Genomic DNA, 17,497 nt, shown 5'->3' with positions numbered 1-17,497 from the left:
CCATTGGCAGTAGAATACTTTTCAGGAAGGAGACGTGTATTAACCTAACTAAAAAAAATATTATTTTTCACGGTACGAATGCAATAAGCCTTGAAACCCAGGACTTGAGTAAAAAGATCGAATTAGGCTGTGCTGTGTATAACCAACACAGTCGGTAGAATTCGAGAAGTACAATTTGTGATAATTAAATGTAGGTTTCTCCTTGTTCTTCCTAAAGTGTATGAATTGTAATCAAAACTAGTATCGACGAAATACAATTATAGAGAACACGTTGAAAACATTGCTATATAGAATCCTGTTTGTTATTTTTAAATAATGTTAAAGATTTAAATCTTATGGTTTTGTGGACACTAGCGCAAATCGGATCATTTCTGAAACATTATTACAACAAATCGCTACTTGGAGCTCTACGTTTGCTGCCGAGTTAGTAGTGAAAATCGCCGCTTGTAGCGCTAACTGTAACCACCAACCAATACAGCGACATCCAATACAGTACATTGCTGTTCTTATTGTTGAAATCCCAACAATTATTTTTTCATATAAAATAAACGTTCAGCTGGCTTGATGCAATTACTGAATGGATGACAAATATTTGAAGTGACTTCCAATTTCGTTCTCCAGAATACTATTTTAACTACCTCCTGTCTTAAATTGAGGAAGGTCTCTTAGTTATTGATGTTTAGATTATTATTTTGACATTGACAAATGTGAAGGGCAAATATGCTATTTTTCTCGATCAATCTATACAACTTTTGCAGCTCCATCTATATAAAAAAAAACATGAAACCATCCCAGGATGCTTTTACATCCACAAAAAATTACATGAAGCTTTTGCTCACTCTCAAAACATTATCAGGAAGTCATAAATACCTAACAAAATCCAGAGCTCAAGCCATGGTAGTAAAAATTTTCACTTATCCTTTAAACTTTCTTACAAGTTTAACTACTCTGCCAAGCAATACTAAGAAGGATGGATAGACTTTTCGCCTTTTAGCGAATTTCCCTATAGGGAAGTAGCTATTACAGTAGGTCTCATGGTAAGACCTAGGCCCGGGACCAATTTACATTTTAATTTTGATGTCCCCAGAGGCCAATAATACTATCTGGTCAAAATGTTATATATGTATGGGTCTGTGAACACAATAACTCGAGTAATAGTTTTTGTCTGATTTTGATAAAATTTGGCTTGAATGTGTAGGGTGGGATAAACTTGAATGAGTTCGCAAACCAGCATGATCGGATCATGGAAAAGGGGTTTTGTGAGGTAAAAATTGTTTTTTCTAATTTTTGACCCTCAAAACACAAAATTTCACAATTGGTTGTGAAGGAAATTCAAAAAATGTTACATTTAAAATTCCCATGTTATTCCTATGGAGAATATTGTAAACTGTTGTAGTTTGCTTGTTTATGGATATACTAGCTGTTGTACCCAACGGGAAGAGGACACAAAATAGAAACATTTTAATCTTCACATCTGTTGCATATAATAGTTACACATCCACCAATGCTTTTAGAAACAAAATTTAACTTGTATAGCCTTGATAGAAACGTTTAAGTTATGACTTTTAAATCTGGTAAGTAGTGGATACTACCATTTTGGTTTTGATTAATTTTAAATCTTGTGTAGGCAGATATGAGAAAAACTGACCAAATCTTTGAATAAAACTTTGACATACATGATTTACCTTCATCTCCCTTAGTTACATATCTTTTAATTTATTATCAACATTTTATATTTCAATTTTGAAGTTGCAAAAATACTAATTTATTAAATTTAAATTAACATGTTTTTAAAATTTCACTCTTCTTTATATTAAATCACAAATCCTACCATCTTCAAGTTCTTCACTCACAATAAATCATTAGCAAAACTAAGTCAGCTGTTATAAACTTTAGAAATATTGCTGTGCCTTATCAAAACAGTCTTTTGAAATATTAAAGAAATTATATCTATAGGTACTATAAAAAATAAAAAATAAAATAATTTAGCGTTAAAGTCAGCAGACAAATCTAATATGATTATCAAAGCATCAGGGACTAAAAAATGTAATAGCAAATACAGTATATGTTTCATTGCATCTTTGATTCTACTCTGCAAAAAAATCAACAAACTTTCTTTACTTTCTGGATAGCCTGAGTACAACAGATTTAAGAAAACAAAAATCAACGCAATTTAGTTATTGATGATATTCTTTAGTTTACTTTAAGCATAGGTTTAGCAAAACACAATAACTTCATTTACCTAAATACACATATAAAAACAATGTGATGGGCAAGTTATGTTAAGTTAATCTAACACGTGTTAACCAGTTAGAATGTATTTAAAGTAGCCTCCAAATTCATACAAAACATCTATACATTGTAATTTTCATACTGTTTCCATGAAAACATATCAATAACATTATTTTCATAACTTACGCTTTAAAAAATCCAAAGCAGAGCCGGAGTTGATACAGCAACGGTTATAGAATCTTTTTTTCTATAATCATTGACATATTTTTAGAATAAATAATCCATGATAAAAAGGTTAGATTAAAATAAACCTACCTTATGGAAAATATTATATTTAATTTCTTTGTAACAGCTGTCTGAAATTGTGAAATATGCAGTTTAGCAGTTCTTCTTGTTTACATTTAAATGTCAAAGCAAATGTAAACAAACATTGTTAGTGTTCTCATCACAGCCATGGAGACCAATCAATATTTACTTTAAAAATGTTCACCTCAGAACTTTTAAAGCCAAAGGGGCAAAGCCTACGGTCAGTATTGAAATGTGAATAGTCCATTAATGATCCTTGGTAGGGTAATTATATTTTTGTAAAATTTAAGCCCAGTTGGTTAAGTAGTTTTTGCACCTATTAGTAACACACATACAGACAGACACCATTAGATTTTTATATAATAAGTATAGATTTTGACCAAACTTGATAAATTTATTTATTTTAACTAAGCTATTAATATTCTACTAAAAACACCACTCCCTGTAGCAGCAAACTAGTTACTCGTTAAACCCAATGTTATTTAAATAGAATTGAGAATCAAATCAGGCAAATGGAAATTCGCTTGGTCTGTAGGTTTGCTGCAGCCGGGGGTATTTCCTCTATGCAAAGGCAAAGCAAGTCACCTAAGTATCAATCTTGCACTGCAGGCGATTGCAGGCAATTTGCTCTGTCATAAGTTGCAGATTTATGAACCTAGAGGAATCAGGTGTCTCCAGATGCAAGTCAGTGTAGAAGTAGCACAGTTTTGAAGTTTTCTCCATCAACAGTGAGTGTACAGAAGTCAGTTGGTAGGAGGAGTTGGTTAGTGCTTCACCATGGCTGGCTACTCTTGTATTATTGTAAGTACAGTATCACAGTTTTGGGTTGGTTCAAAGTTTTATGAATAAACATTAATTCGAATGATATTATTTTATAATGTATATCCAAAACTTTAATTTAATAAACCCAGTGAATTCAAACCAGAAAAATGAATATACTTTCACTAAAACAATAAAAACAATTAAGCATTTAACAATAAAATATTAACAATCTTGTTGAAATTTCGTTCCAAGCCATAATTTGATATGTAAATACACAATTTGAAAACTAGACCTCAGAGGATATAATCTTTTTGATTACACACTAATATTTAAAAACAATACTGTAAACAAATTGTTTATCAGCCTATTTTTTCAGTAGTATAAACTTCACTAGACAAATGTTAAATAATTTGATTTTCTTTCACTGTAATTTTGGATTATTAACAAACAATCTCTGTGTATAATTTTGGTTCAGAAACATTTCAAGGCAATGAAAAAGTTTTGTTTTACCCTTCATGTATTGCTTTCATTTCAAAGCAATACATGCAATGAAACAGTTATTTAATCTTGTTATGCCAATAATTCAGAAGTTAAGTCTGTATAAATTATTTGGCCTTTGAATTCAAAATATATGTTGCTTGCTTACTTAACAATTTAACATATTACATCACATGCTGCTTTTATTTAGAAACTTCTATACACAGAATATAAATGTAAGAGTCAAGGTATCAAGGTTTTTATAACTACGTGTTTTTAAACAGATAAAGTTTTTTCTCATAAACTACCAGAAGCAAGAGTACGGGCAGCAAAAAGCTTATCATTAACCATAACCCTTATTAGACAATCAAGTTTAACAATGTCCCAATCCCTTAGTTACCCAACCTGTATAAACAGCCTTAGTATCAAAGGTCAACCCCAAGTAGCCATTGAAGAAGACACATGGGGTACCCCACTACAAGTTCAGTAAGCAAATTTAATCTCGCAAAAAGGTATTTATTATACCTTCACTTTCATTTTTTGGGCTGTTCCCATTATTATATCACTATCCATCCAACACTTATGAAATCATAGACTTTGGCAAGGGAACAACAGCATTTCGTTTTAGAAACTAAGACCTAAATATTTAAGTCGTGTAGAATTTAACATTGAATTATATGAACTATTTTCAATTAATGGAATAAGCACAGTTGGCAGCGAATATTTTACTTGAAGAAGAAGAAATTTTAATGTGCATTGCGTAAAACAATGAACAATCTAATCCATTTTTCATGGTACGGCAAAAAGAGGAGTTTCAGAGTATTCTCATTCAGAGAGATCTTCTTCAAGTATTGGGGGTGCTTGGGGTTGAAAACGGATGGGTGGGGACGAACCAGTTCAATCAACTTTGAATCATCCATGAAGGTACACAACTCAAATTCCGTATTATAAATTTGTTTCAGTCATGCGACTGCAGCGACTAGACTGCTCACGGAACAGTCGAGCAGCAACGACTCCAGCCGTGCGGCTATACTCCCTCCAGTCGCACGGCTAGAGTCGTTCAATAGGAATAGACTGCATTTACTTTCCATGGAAGCAGTCACTTTTTATAACTGGGCGGCTACAGTGGTATCAGTCATTGCATAGGAATTGGACATTAATATACAAACAGTCTATTATTAGAGAGAGTTATTATTTTTCAGCTTCGGCCAGCAGCAGGCTGTGTTGTAATTAATTGCTTTTGCTCAACTCTAGCTGAGTATATAACATAAAATATTCCTTATGCATTAAATATTTCATAAATAAAATACAAAATTAAAGCGATTGTTTTCAGATTCTCTTTGCCACACAGTTTGGGATTTCTGCAGTATCAGCCGTATATCATCCAAACCACAGATATAATTTTGAGTCTGAGGTCCTTACAATCGCAAAAAATGAAAGCGGAAATGAATACAAATTCAATCTTAGCATGCTTAACCACATAAATCCATCAAATCAATTCTCAAGTCAGCTAAGAAGCCCACTCAGTAAAGAATCCCCAGAAGAGCAAGCCGATTCAGAAACTGAAGCATCTGAGAGAAAATTCATGATTCATGGTGGTCAGCGGTATTCAAAAATATCCCCAAAAGGCAAACGGAGGTTTGAGAATTTTGTCACGCCAAAGACAGAAGGCTCCAAAAAAGGTTACGAAGTAACAACAAAAAAGTTTGTAGATACTGAACCAGAGAATGATATCACATCTTCGGCTTTAAACGTGGACAATGATGTTGCGATAGCCTTGGATGAAGACATCGATCAAGAAGACGAGGTATGCAAAGCATATTTTGTATGTAACTATGCAAGGTATTTTAAATATGTTTAACACATTTCAAAATTTTCACATTAAAAATAAACATTTAAAGATTGTAAATATATATGAAGGTTTTATATCAGTGATCATGACTTGTAATACTGATCATTATCAGGCCCAATCGGATAGTTTATTAGGTAAAACATAGTGTTATATTGCAACAATAGTCAGTATTCTTACATTTCAAGTTTCTAAAAGATCGTCACTTAGGTAATAACTACTTATGCATCAACCAGGTACGCGTGTGACTGATCCAAAGAACCTTTAAAACCTATGAATAAACTGACATGGACTTAAAATTTTAAAATGTTAATTTAAAATGGATTTTACAGTTTTCACTTTTTGCTTAACGACACATACGGCACAAACAGTAGTTCACAATAGATTGTTTACATTAGGTTTGCATTTGTTGTTGTTGCCTCTTGTAAGTAAGATGTTTGTCTCTTTAAATTCAAATGCAAACACATTTCTTGGATTGGAGAGTCCTAGAAATGAAATTGAGGAAGAAAGACCTTTCACCGTGTGTCCATCGTCACGTTGTCTGATCGCCCTTACAACGATACTACTGTAGGCCTAAATATAGACTAAAATGTTAGTGATAAGAAGATGAAATCTCAAGAAGACCACTGAAGATGCCACATAAGGTGACGAAATGCATATCACAAACATTTCACCTACAACAGCTCAGGCAACAACATCAAATTTACATCCAATACAATTCAAGTTATTAAAACCGAGATAAAAAAATAGATAGTTTGATTTAACTGTAAGATATAAAGTTAGTAAAACAACTAGAACAAATAGAATACATTCAGGTGTCACCGGACATAAAGAATATCCAACAATGAAACCCTTATTGAACCCCTATGAATCCTTATTGTATAAGGATGACAAATAAGGGTTGGTTCTAGGGGAGTTGGTAAGGGAAATGTAATAATATGGGCATTTGATCTATTAAACCGTCTCTACACAAGGCCAGTAGTAGAGCAGGCAAATTATGGGCCGGAAATTTGCCTCTAATATATTTCATGTTACCTAAGGCAAGTAACTAGTCCGCAAACTGTCTTTGTGTGATTATAAATGACAATTATACGGCATAATGCCTTGAATGTGATGAGTAATGTAATGGTTGTACATTTGTAGCCGGAGACCTCGCGTCCTGGGAAGGTGTATCTGGACAGTTATGGCAGACTTCATGGAGGTACCAGTCACAGAGGTCATGGGTTTGGTTATGGAGTCGTACACTCAAAGAAACCTTCACACCACCACACCACTGGGAGAGTCAAGATGCAGGTGACTTAAAGATACTTACTCCTTAGAGTAACGGGTAAGTGTTACCCCCTTCCTTGCTAGAAAATTTTTCTCTTCTTGGACCCCAAACAAACATAGCACCTCTTGAGCCCACCGGACCTATTATTTAAGCGGCCCTGAAGTGTTTCACATTTAAAATGGTGCTTCTTTATCGGTTCTGCAGTCCACACTTTGGAAGTCAATAAAAAAGTGTTAACACACAATGTATAAGGGCTGTACTTAAATTATTAAGTCTCCATTGAGCTCTCCTCACAGACTAGCAAACCAGTTAAATTCTGAGACCAATGTTATGTTCACTTAATTTAATACTCATACTCATAATACTTTTCATTGAAATGGGGACCATACAAAGTAGGTATTTTAAATCCTAGTATGAATGGAGATGAGTGTACGATCTCATCTCCATCAAATGATGGAGACTACAGGAGTGGCATGATCTTATTAGTGACTAAGGCCGACATATTCCTTAGACAAAGCTGTTAATTAATAGCCCATGCAACTAATGACAATTATAGCCCAGTAACTTAAGTTAAAAATCAAGGCCAACAAAGACATGAAAGATGTAAAGCTGATTTTTTGCATGGTGATAGTGTATGATAGGAAGGGTGTTTTCTGAAAGTTCCCCGAATTTCCCCCCCTTGCTTCCCCTTAAAACCCCCCCTCCCCCAAAACACCAGGTTGAAAGTGTAGTGTTTTACTAAATCACCTATATCTTTTTATGTAAACGAGCTATCAGCATAATTATTTTTTCTTTGAACTCCCCGTAAAATTTACTTTAATAAAATAACCTTACATGTAGCATTATCTCTATTGGGTGGGTTTATATCTGTGATATAACAAAAAATATTATTTTTTTTACATAAAATTGTAGATTAGGTCAAACCCTGGTTTTTGCAGTAGGTCGTACGTCAATGTGTTTGAAACAAAACTTTTTACCCATTTTATGAGCTTTCCAAAAATGTATAACAATATATATTTTTAATTTAAGTTGTTACCGAATGAAGCTATTTAAATCCATGCTTCACTTAGCACATCATTCCAAATTGTTCAGTAAATATTACTAAATGATTACTTTTTATTTATTTATTGTTTACACACCCTGTGTGAATGTTTAACAAGCAAAATAAGAACACTGAATTACAAAAATAGTAAGAAAATAAGTACTCACAAGGATTAAAAATTAAGTAATCGGTAGTTATAAGAAAAGGCAAATATATGCTCAACAGGTTTAATTAGCCTACAGTTAAAAAACACTTAAGTAAGGCATAAACAATACAGTACATATCAACTTTCTTTTCCCTCATCATCGTCAGTTCCTTCGTCAATGAAGGGTGGGAGTGAATTTATACAATCAATGCTTTATACAATCATTTAAACAATCAATTTAGTTGTACAAAGTTTAAAAAAAAAAAAAAATTAGTATTTTCTCACCACTTAAAATTTGTAGATCACTTAGCTTATTACCAATAACTTTTAAATGGAGGGAAAATCTACCAAAGTGGATGTGATATTCTGAAAGAGAATACAATTTACTACAAATAACTACCATGCATTTTTTGAAAATTCTTAATAAAGGCAGGCAAAAGCTGGCTACAAATAGAAACTTGAAAACAGAAACTTGAAAAAAGAAACTTTCACCACAAATATTTGATAAAATCACACTTTCATAATTATTTGCAAATCTACATGAATTAGGCTTTCCAATGACCCATTAATTAACAAAATCGGTCTAGTAGAAGTCTAGATTTAGTTGTACAAAGTTTAACGAAAATATCCCTTACTCAGTATTTTATCATTACTATAAATTCAGAGGTTGCTTAGCCTTTTAGCAAATAACTTTTAAATGGTGAGGAAATCCACCAGAGTGGAAGGTGATATTCTGAAAGAGAATAACATTTCCTACAAATTGGTACCATGCACTTTTTGGAAATACTCAAAATAAGTAGCCAAAAGTCGCACCCAAATAAAACGTGTGAAAAACACAGTTTTCAATGTATTTCTTATGGAAAACATTTTTTTTTCACCATAAATCATAACAAAAACAAACTTTCATAATTATTTGCAAATTTACATGAATTAAGCTTTTCAACGACACAATAATTATAAAATAGGTCCAGTAGAACTCTAGATTTAGTTGTACAAATATTTTTAAAACTGAATTATACAGGGTTAGTAAAAAGTGTGGAGACCCCCTGTTATTTTTTTAACGGCCCATACTAGAAAAAATAAACTGGGCACACCTTTATGGCATGTTATGAAGTACTTTTTGGGCATAACCACCACTTGGTGTTCATCCCCAAAATGGGGGATTTTGGGGGAAACTCAAACAACCCTTTAAAAACCACATTTTAAATGTTAAGCCCCATTGAGTGGCCCCTCATTTTGAAGGTCCTGGTCAAAGAAAACTAACAACGCAAACTAGAGGTTTCTATCTCAATCCAGTAAAAAATGGAAGCTGATTGAAATCTTTAGAAATCAGAAATAACTTGCAATTTAATATTAAATTGGCTGCCATATTTTACTGTGTTAAGATAGAGACCTCTAGTTTGCTAGTTTTCTTTTATTATGATCTTCAAAATGAGGGGTCACTCGATGGGGCTTATCATTTAAAGTTTTTGAGTTTCCCCCAAAAATCCCCCATTTTGGGTTTGGTAACCAAGTGGCTATTAGGCTTCAAAAGTACTTCATAACATGCCAAAAAGGTGTGTAGAGTTTAGTTTTCCTAGTGTGAGCCGTTACAAAATTTACAGGGGGTCTCCAGACTTGAAAAGCTGTAAGTTAAATTTAACTTCTGAGAATTTCAATTGGCTGCCATTTTTTACTGGATTGAGGTAGATACCTCTAATTTGCGTTGTTGGCTTTCTTTTACCAGGACCTTCAAAATGAGGGGTCACTCAATGGGGCTTAAAATTTGAAATTTTAGAGTTTCCCCTAAAATCCCCCATTTTGGGGATGATCATCAAGTGGCGGTTATTCCCAAAAAGTACTTCATAACATGCCATAAAGGTGTGCCGAGTTTAGTTTTTTTTAGTATGGGCCGTTAAAAAAATTTACAGGGGGTCTCCACACTTTTTACTTAACCCTGTATATAGAATAGATATTTACTGGACAAGTTGGAATGGTACGCTAAATGCGCTTTGTGGCTGTTTGAAGCATGGATTTAAATGGCTTCATTCGGTAACAATTTAAATTAAAATATATATTGTTATACATTTTTGGAAAGCTCATCAAACAGGTAAAAAGTGTTGTTACATTGACGTACTACCTTCTGCAAAACCGACGTTTGGCTTAATCTACAACTTCACGTTTTAAATAAAATAATATTTATTTTGTATCACATATAAAATCCCACCCAATAGAGATAATGCTACGTGTAAGGTTATTTTATTAAAGTAAATTTAACGGGGAGTTCAAAGAAAAAACAATTATGCTGATAGCTTGTTTACATCAAAAGATATAGGTGATTTAGTTAAACACTACACTTTCAACCTGGTGTTTCGGGGGAGGGGGGGGGGGGTTTAAGGGGAAGCAAGGGGGGGAAATTCAGGGAACTTTCAGAAAACACCTTTCCTATTATATACTATCACCATGCAAAAAATCAGCTTTACATCTTTCATGTCTAGGTTCTTACCTAAAGTGACTGGGCTATTAAGGGACCTACAGTTTTACAGTGGAATGCAAACCACATTTTTGCCTTAGTATTAACAAATTGGTATAATTATCAGGATAGTACTGCAGATAGTCGTAGTACTCACTAGTGCGGACTTAATCCACACCAGGGAATATCGTATCCACATTGCATGCCTATAAATAAATATCCACAAATCGTGACCTCCTAGTAGCTGGATTATAGGACGACGCCACCGTCCCAGTCATCCACTAATACTCAAACCCATCTCCAAGTCACGATTAGTATTGTCATAGTAGACAAAAACGGTGTGATGGAAAATCGATGCTCTGTAATTAGGTTTCTATGGAATGGGAGTCAACTAGTGGTGTAGTAGAGAACAACAAAACGGCGTTCACATCCTACTTTATCCTATAATTTCTTATATGTTGGTCCCTTCTATGGTAATTGTGCACATTCCCACACTGGGCATTTTCTCACCACACCACTGGAGTCAACCGCTATTGAAATCAGTTGCCAGTTGGCAGGTGTGTATGGAGAAACTTGATACAACAAGAAAAATTTACATTAAGTACCGCGGCAGCTTAGGTAATTCAGAGAAGGTTATTTCTTCAGGTATTCCGAGGACCAACAAGGATTGTGGGTCACAAGAAATTCGCCCCGTGGGGATATTTTGTCGTGCAGCCAGCGGACAACGGAGGACCTCATCAGTACCCTGGACCGCCTTACTACTACTGACTCTACAAGGAGTGGAAATCTGCGATAACAACTAAAGTAATAATGAAGAGACATACCATGTTTAAATGGTTGCAGTTGATAGAAGTCTTGCCTGAATGCGAAATAGCCAATCTTGACACGAGTATCACAAAAACTGTTCTCCGTAGCGTTAAAATTTACACAATAAACCAGCTTTTGGATGTGTAAAAAATGTGTTTCTTGTACCAGGATGGCATAAATTAGGGTGTGACTGCTATCTCAAACTAAAAAAAGGTATCAGTTTAAAAATTTCTACAAAATTTTCAGTTGACTTTTGTTTAAGGTGTTAAACAAAAGATTTCTAACCCTGCGCTAGTTTTATTTTTTCAGATATAAAAAGTAAAGTTTTTTAAATGTTCTTGTATTTTCTTTAGGTCCTCCTCCTAATCACTAAAGCTGGGTTTTCCTAGGCATGGAAGCGAAGTGCGGAATACGCTCTCCTCTCGTCTTAGGTACCGGTTTAATGGTACTGTAGCGTAGCGGGTGATCAGACGATTATGATCAGCGGGTGACTGGATGATCAGAAATCGCTTCTCCGCAAATCCACGCTCCGCTTCCGGCCCTAGGAAAACCTAGCTTTAGGAAAACTGCCAAACACACAATTGGGTGTTTATTCAAAGTTGAAAATGAATGCACGTGAGTGTAATGAGTGGTTTAATCTTTGTAGCTTGTTATTGTTTAAGGTCAGCTATTTGTTTATGCAGGACCATTTGATACAATTAGGAATAATAAGGAATATGGAGGAAAGCTGATGGAAAAAAGCTGGGTCCAGTCTCAATCAAACCAACTATAGTCACACAAATAGTGGAATGAAAGATGTATCCACCTTACATAGCAATACGTCAACTATGGAAGGAGAATCATTTTGCAATTTTACATGCGTTGGTTAGTGACGCGTTTTCGTGAAAGCTTTTAACAAAATGATTCAAACATTTCATGACTGTTTAACCAACCTACCTATTAGAAAAACTGACCAGATTTAATCAAAGAGTTTACAAAAGCATAACAATTTCCCACAACACTTTTAACTTGTTAAAGTTATTAATGATGAAATGATTTTAGCTTATATGGTTTTGTTAGTTTCATGAACCATAGGAAATTAATTGTTGCTATATTGGAATAGTTAACATCTCATTAATTTATCAGCGCCGTGGGGAGGACCAGGCATGAACAGAGGAACACACCCTCACCTACCAGCTGTGGCAGGAGAGCTGGGAACAGGAGACTCGGGGACGCTGGACCAGGCGACTGATACAGCAAGTCCAACCTTGGGTTAATCGGCGGTGCGGAGAGGTGGACTTCTACCTCACCTAATTTCTGACGAGTCACGGCTTTTTCCGGTCGTACCTGTTCAGGATAGGCAAAGCCGTGTCACCCGATTGCATATACTGCCCAGGCATTCCCGATAACAACGTGGAACATACCATTTTCCACTGCCAGCGTTGGGAAAGGCCCCGCCTGGAGTCTCAACAGTTAGTAGGACTGCTGTCAGTGGACACGGTCATACCGATGATGACGGAGGGTGAGGACAATTGGACCTGTGTGTCACATTACATCCAGGGTATTCTCCGCGCCAAGAAGCTCGACCTTGACCGGGATGCGGTGTAGGTCCTAAAGTATCTAAATGCCAAAAACGGTGAGAGCCCTGAGGGCTTAGGTCACATGTTGGCCTGACTTGAAGTAATGTGACAAACAATTCCAGGTCTGTGTCCAACAGAGTAAAGGGGGTTTTTTAGTGAGTAGTCTGTGATAGATTCAGGAGTCTCACATTACAGGCTGGCTACCTGTGTGCGTAAAAGCATTTTCCCTCCTCTCCCTTAAAAAAATAAAATAAAAATTTCATTAATTATTGTGGCAGAAGGACTTAGGTGGGAGACAATTGTTTTTCTCTCGCCGCTAAAAATCTTTTGTTTAGCACCTCACTGGAAACATAAGTAGCTAAAGAGGTTTTTGCAACATGCGAACACCATCATTCTCTTTATTTGCTGTTATTTTCAAAAGATTCAACAATATTTGTCTGGTTAAAGCCTGACATAAGTTTGTTGGAGTGTTGCAAGAATCAGCTAATAACCAATATTTCAATTTTAAATACTACCTGTCGTCCGCTGCAGCGAACCTGCATATTTGGTGAGTTTCAATTTGTCTGATTGGATTTTTACTAAAATATCTCCATAAACAAGACATAAGTAGATATGAGAGGATTTTATGGTTATTGAAATTAAATTGATTTGTTATGGTATTTTCTGGTTCATGTGGTGGTATATGTGTGTTGAGGAGGGGGTGCTGAAAATGCTATTTAGAATGAAAATCTAATTTTTTGTTAGTTTCGTGTGATTGGGATGTTATATGTGAATTGAGAGAGATCCTCTCATATCATAACTACTGACACATTTATTCCTAATTTAAATAACATTAGATTTAACTAGTTGTTCTGCCTGTACCTTGCTGCACTGGAAGAGAACGCAGAGAAGATATGGCAGTTTTTCACCTCCTTGTCGAATACAAACTGCTGGTTGATTAAGCACTTGTTCTCTATGTAAATTAATTTTGATGTCCATGTTACAATGGAAAATATTCTACAGTTGCGTTTTTTTTTCTCAGGTGGTACATATAAGGCTCCTTCCACACTCTATGGTTCTTGTCACTCAATAATATACCAACAATTGTCTGTAACATTAATTGATGTGTTTTAAAATTTATAATACTGAACTCAAGGAAAAGTAAACAAACAAACAAAGTTAAAACAAAAACAAATCTAACAGCAGATGTATTTAGAATATGTTAAATGTGATTAGATAAAGCCCTTTGGAGAGGGTTTATCAAAAAACACATATTGTTCAGTAAAGTTTCACATCAAGACCGTTCATTTAAGTATATGCAGATGATAGGAGTGCAGCTTATCGTTTTCTCAAAAGTTAAATTCTTGTTAGCTTTATCGACTAGTTGTTCTACCCATGAGAACACAGAGAAGCAAAAATTATGGTGATTCACCGCCTTGTCCTATGCAAACTGCTGGTTGATTAACCATTGTCCTTTTGAGTTTGGGCATAGACAAAAAGAATTAAATATAGACTGACAGCAGTGCTGCGGTTAGCATAAGTTCTGGCGTCCACCGCTGGGAGCGCCATGTAGTTAAGGCACACACTATACGTGACTACACTGCGCTCCTAGTGGTAGACGCTAAAACTTATGCCAACGGCAGCACTGCTGTTGGTCCATATTTAATTCTATTTGTCTATGGTTCGGTTTACAGCACCGTAATTGACTAATAAAGGCCTTTAATTTGATGTACATAACAACGTTTGCCTACTTAACACTTTCTTCTAACTCCTAGTGGGCCTGATGAGATAGGTCAGCACTGGACAATGTGTTAAAATTATTTTAATGCCCAGTAACTGTGTACCAAGTTTTGAAGCTCTATCTTTGTTAATTTTTGAAAGATTGAAGCGTCCCCCCTGACTTTTTTTCCACCCTATACATAAAAATTTGAACACAAATAGTGTTAAACTCTCTGGGGACATTAAAATGAAAAGTTAAACATTTTAATGACCTGGGCCCAGGTCTTACTGTGCCACCATAATAGCTACTTCCATATACGGAAATTTGCTAAGAGGTATAATAAAAACACTCTGCTATTAAAGATGAAATAGACATTCATTTCCTTGTTAATGTTGTAGTCAGTTTTGTTTTGTAAAACAAGAATTAAATGAATGGAGATTCTGACAAAAATACGTCGCTTTCAATTCAAATGCCGTCTTCTTTCTTACTAACTTTTAATGATGCTAAACCGGATGGGCAACTTAATGCAAACTTTAACTTAGCATCTTTCATGTCCCCATAACTATTATCATTTAACAAAGAACTAGGGAAACAATTTAATACTTTAATACTTTTAATTGAAATGGCACCCATAGGAAGGTAGGTATTTTAAGCCAAGTATGAATGGAGATGAGTGTAGGATGAGTGGCGCAATCTGGTAGTCTTGTTACTGGCTAAGGCCGACTGAACTACAATATAGTAGCATACTTGTTATAGTCTACATAGCTTAAGGCTAGACCTAGGGAATGCCGCAACCTCTAGCCTGAAGTAATGTGAAAAACAATCCCGGGCTCGTGCCTAGCGTCCTTGGACAAAAAAATAAATAAATAAATACATTTCTGGGGTTTGAATCCGGAGCCTCATGGACTCAAGTCTTGATATTCGACAGAAGTTAGTAATTTAGATCAGAGCAATCTGTTGGTGGCTCACATCAAATACAACGATTGATTAAAAACTGGTGACAGCTTTAACATGGGATGGTTTGCCTAGTTGTATTAATAGTCAAAGATTTAATCCTTTAGGTACTCAATAAATGTAAATCGATATTTCAAACTATCAACTACCATTATTCTCCACTGTTCCTATAGAGACCTATTTTCACTTATTTCTTTCCACTTTAGGGAACTAATGTAAAAAGATTAAATGTCAGCTTAGGTATAAAATTGTTGAATGCGAGTTGAATTCCAAATGTTCAAAGTTGGACCAAGTTTTAGAGTAAACTATCTTTTTTTTAGGCATTTATACCTAAAAAGAAAGACTAAAAAAATACCAATGTAAAATAGTGAAACTGAAATAAAAGCGACCTTTGATACTGTCTTGGTATAAAATGTGTATTACAATCACTTAGTAAGTCTAAAAACTTTAGACAAAGTAAGTAAATAATAATAACAAATATTGGTGGTTTGTACCACTTTCCCTTTTGTGGATGAAACAAAAAAATATTTTATTCCCTTTATTCAATGTAGTTTATACTAAACAAAATCCAGGTGTCGGCTTAAACCCCTGAATATATGGATGCAATCTACAAGTGTATGAATCCCTACTTTGTATGGATTGTGCGGTTTACGTTTGCCATTTTGGTCAAATCCTTCCCTTAAATAAACACGTTCAACAATAAATTGTGTATGGTTTTTTTTATTGCAAATACCGTATATACCTAATTATTCTCATAATATAACATTATCAGGTATAGAGTAACAACTTTCACTAACAACACAAACCAAAACCAACGCAGAATTTCAAAATCATTTAATAAACACGTCTCTCTCCTCTCAACATGAGTTGTTATGTTGTCAAAACTAATCCAACACAACTATAACAATTACAGTTTTATAGTTTTTAAAAACAACAGTAAAATTAATACCACAAAAAGTACCTATCTAATTAAGTTAAAACTTTATAAACACAGTAAACGCCATATTGGTAATCCGGAGATACCGTTGAATAAAAGTTGACATCAATATTTCAATTCACGATGCGCAAACTTAGATTGGGAAGGTGCAAAACATCTCGCGCAAGAGGGATAAGTTTCCAAGTTAGCACAAGAAGTGTCCCTTGCTTACTCCTAATGGCATCTCTTTTGGCTGACGTTCAATACAAACCTGAACAAATGGCAACATTAAACCAACTAGTAACACATTTGTGTCCATTTTGGAAATCACATTGAGATAATGCTTTTATTTTCTTTGTAAAGACACTTATTTACTTCTACAAATTTGTATGGAAAAGAAATGCATGTTTATGACCTTTATCATTATTTATTTTACTGAAAGTATAGTTTCTTTAAGTCTTTCTAGCATACTACTTTTAAATTAAAATTAAATATTTTAAGGAACTAGGGTTTTAAGAGTTGTTAAAGTGTAAAAAAGGTTTAGGAAGTTTAAATTGACTAGGTGGATGAGAAGGTTATAGTGCTCACCTAACAATCGATTAATCGATAGGTCACCAGTTCGATCCTGAACATAAAGAGCTATAATTTGATGGTTTGAAACTGGACCCAGCTGTCCCTGAATTGGGCTTTAAGTCCTGGTAAAAGGACTTACAAGTAAAAGTATAGTAAAAAAGCTACAAAGATCATCTCCATCCATTTCACACTCATCCTTTACTAATATTCGGGTTAAAATACACACCTAGTCTCCATCTCAATTGATTGATAACACTAAATGGGAACATGGTTATCTTTTTTCAAAGGTTTGATATTTGAACCCTTGATATTTGCAAAGTGCTACATTTGAACCCTAGATTTATTTAAAGTATATATGCATAACAAAAACAAATGTACACTTATACATAAATGTATTCATAGACTCGCAGATCATCCATATATTCAAAGGCTTCAACGGAACTTGGATTTGTTC

The 17,497-nt window shown here is 34.6% G+C and overlaps 1 protein-coding gene across 1 annotated transcript; it reads left to right on the top strand.

Annotated features, from left to right (window-relative positions):
• The first annotated feature begins 3,294 nt into the window (after positions 1–3,294).
• Positions 3,295–11,587, top strand: LOC128987769 (uncharacterized). Its single transcript, XM_054408788.1, has 4 exons — positions 3,295–3,339; positions 5,111–5,584; positions 6,770–6,919; positions 11,181–11,587. The coding sequence occupies exons 1-4, from the start codon at positions 3,316–3,318 to the stop codon at positions 11,301–11,303; spliced, it is 771 nt and encodes a 256-aa protein (XP_054264763.1). The 5' UTR covers positions 3,295–3,315; the 3' UTR covers positions 11,304–11,587.
• The last annotated feature ends 5,910 nt before the right edge of the window (positions 11,588–17,497 follow it).

Source organism: Macrosteles quadrilineatus, unplaced genomic scaffold, assembly GCF_028750875.1.
Source record: "Macrosteles quadrilineatus isolate MER2022 unplaced genomic scaffold, UCM_ALF_1.0 Scaffold_2__2_contigs__length_208266976, whole genome shotgun sequence".
Taxonomy (NCBI): domain Eukaryota; kingdom Metazoa; phylum Arthropoda; class Insecta; order Hemiptera; family Cicadellidae; genus Macrosteles; species Macrosteles quadrilineatus.
This window is presented reverse-complemented; position numbering and strand designations above follow the sequence as displayed.

Excerpts from the sequence above, each read along its gene's own strand:
- LOC128987769 (XM_054408788.1), top strand. The coding sequence starts at position 3,316 with ATGGCTGGCTACTCTTGTATTATT. Across the intron at positions 3,340-5,110 it reads CTGGCTACTCTTGTATTATT|ATTCTCTTTGCCACACAGTT; the intron begins GTAAGTACAGTA and ends GATTGTTTTCAG. Across the intron at positions 6,920-11,180 it reads CTGGGAGAGTCAAGATGCAG|GTATTCCGAGGACCAACAAG; the intron begins GTGACTTAAAGA and ends TTATTTCTTCAG.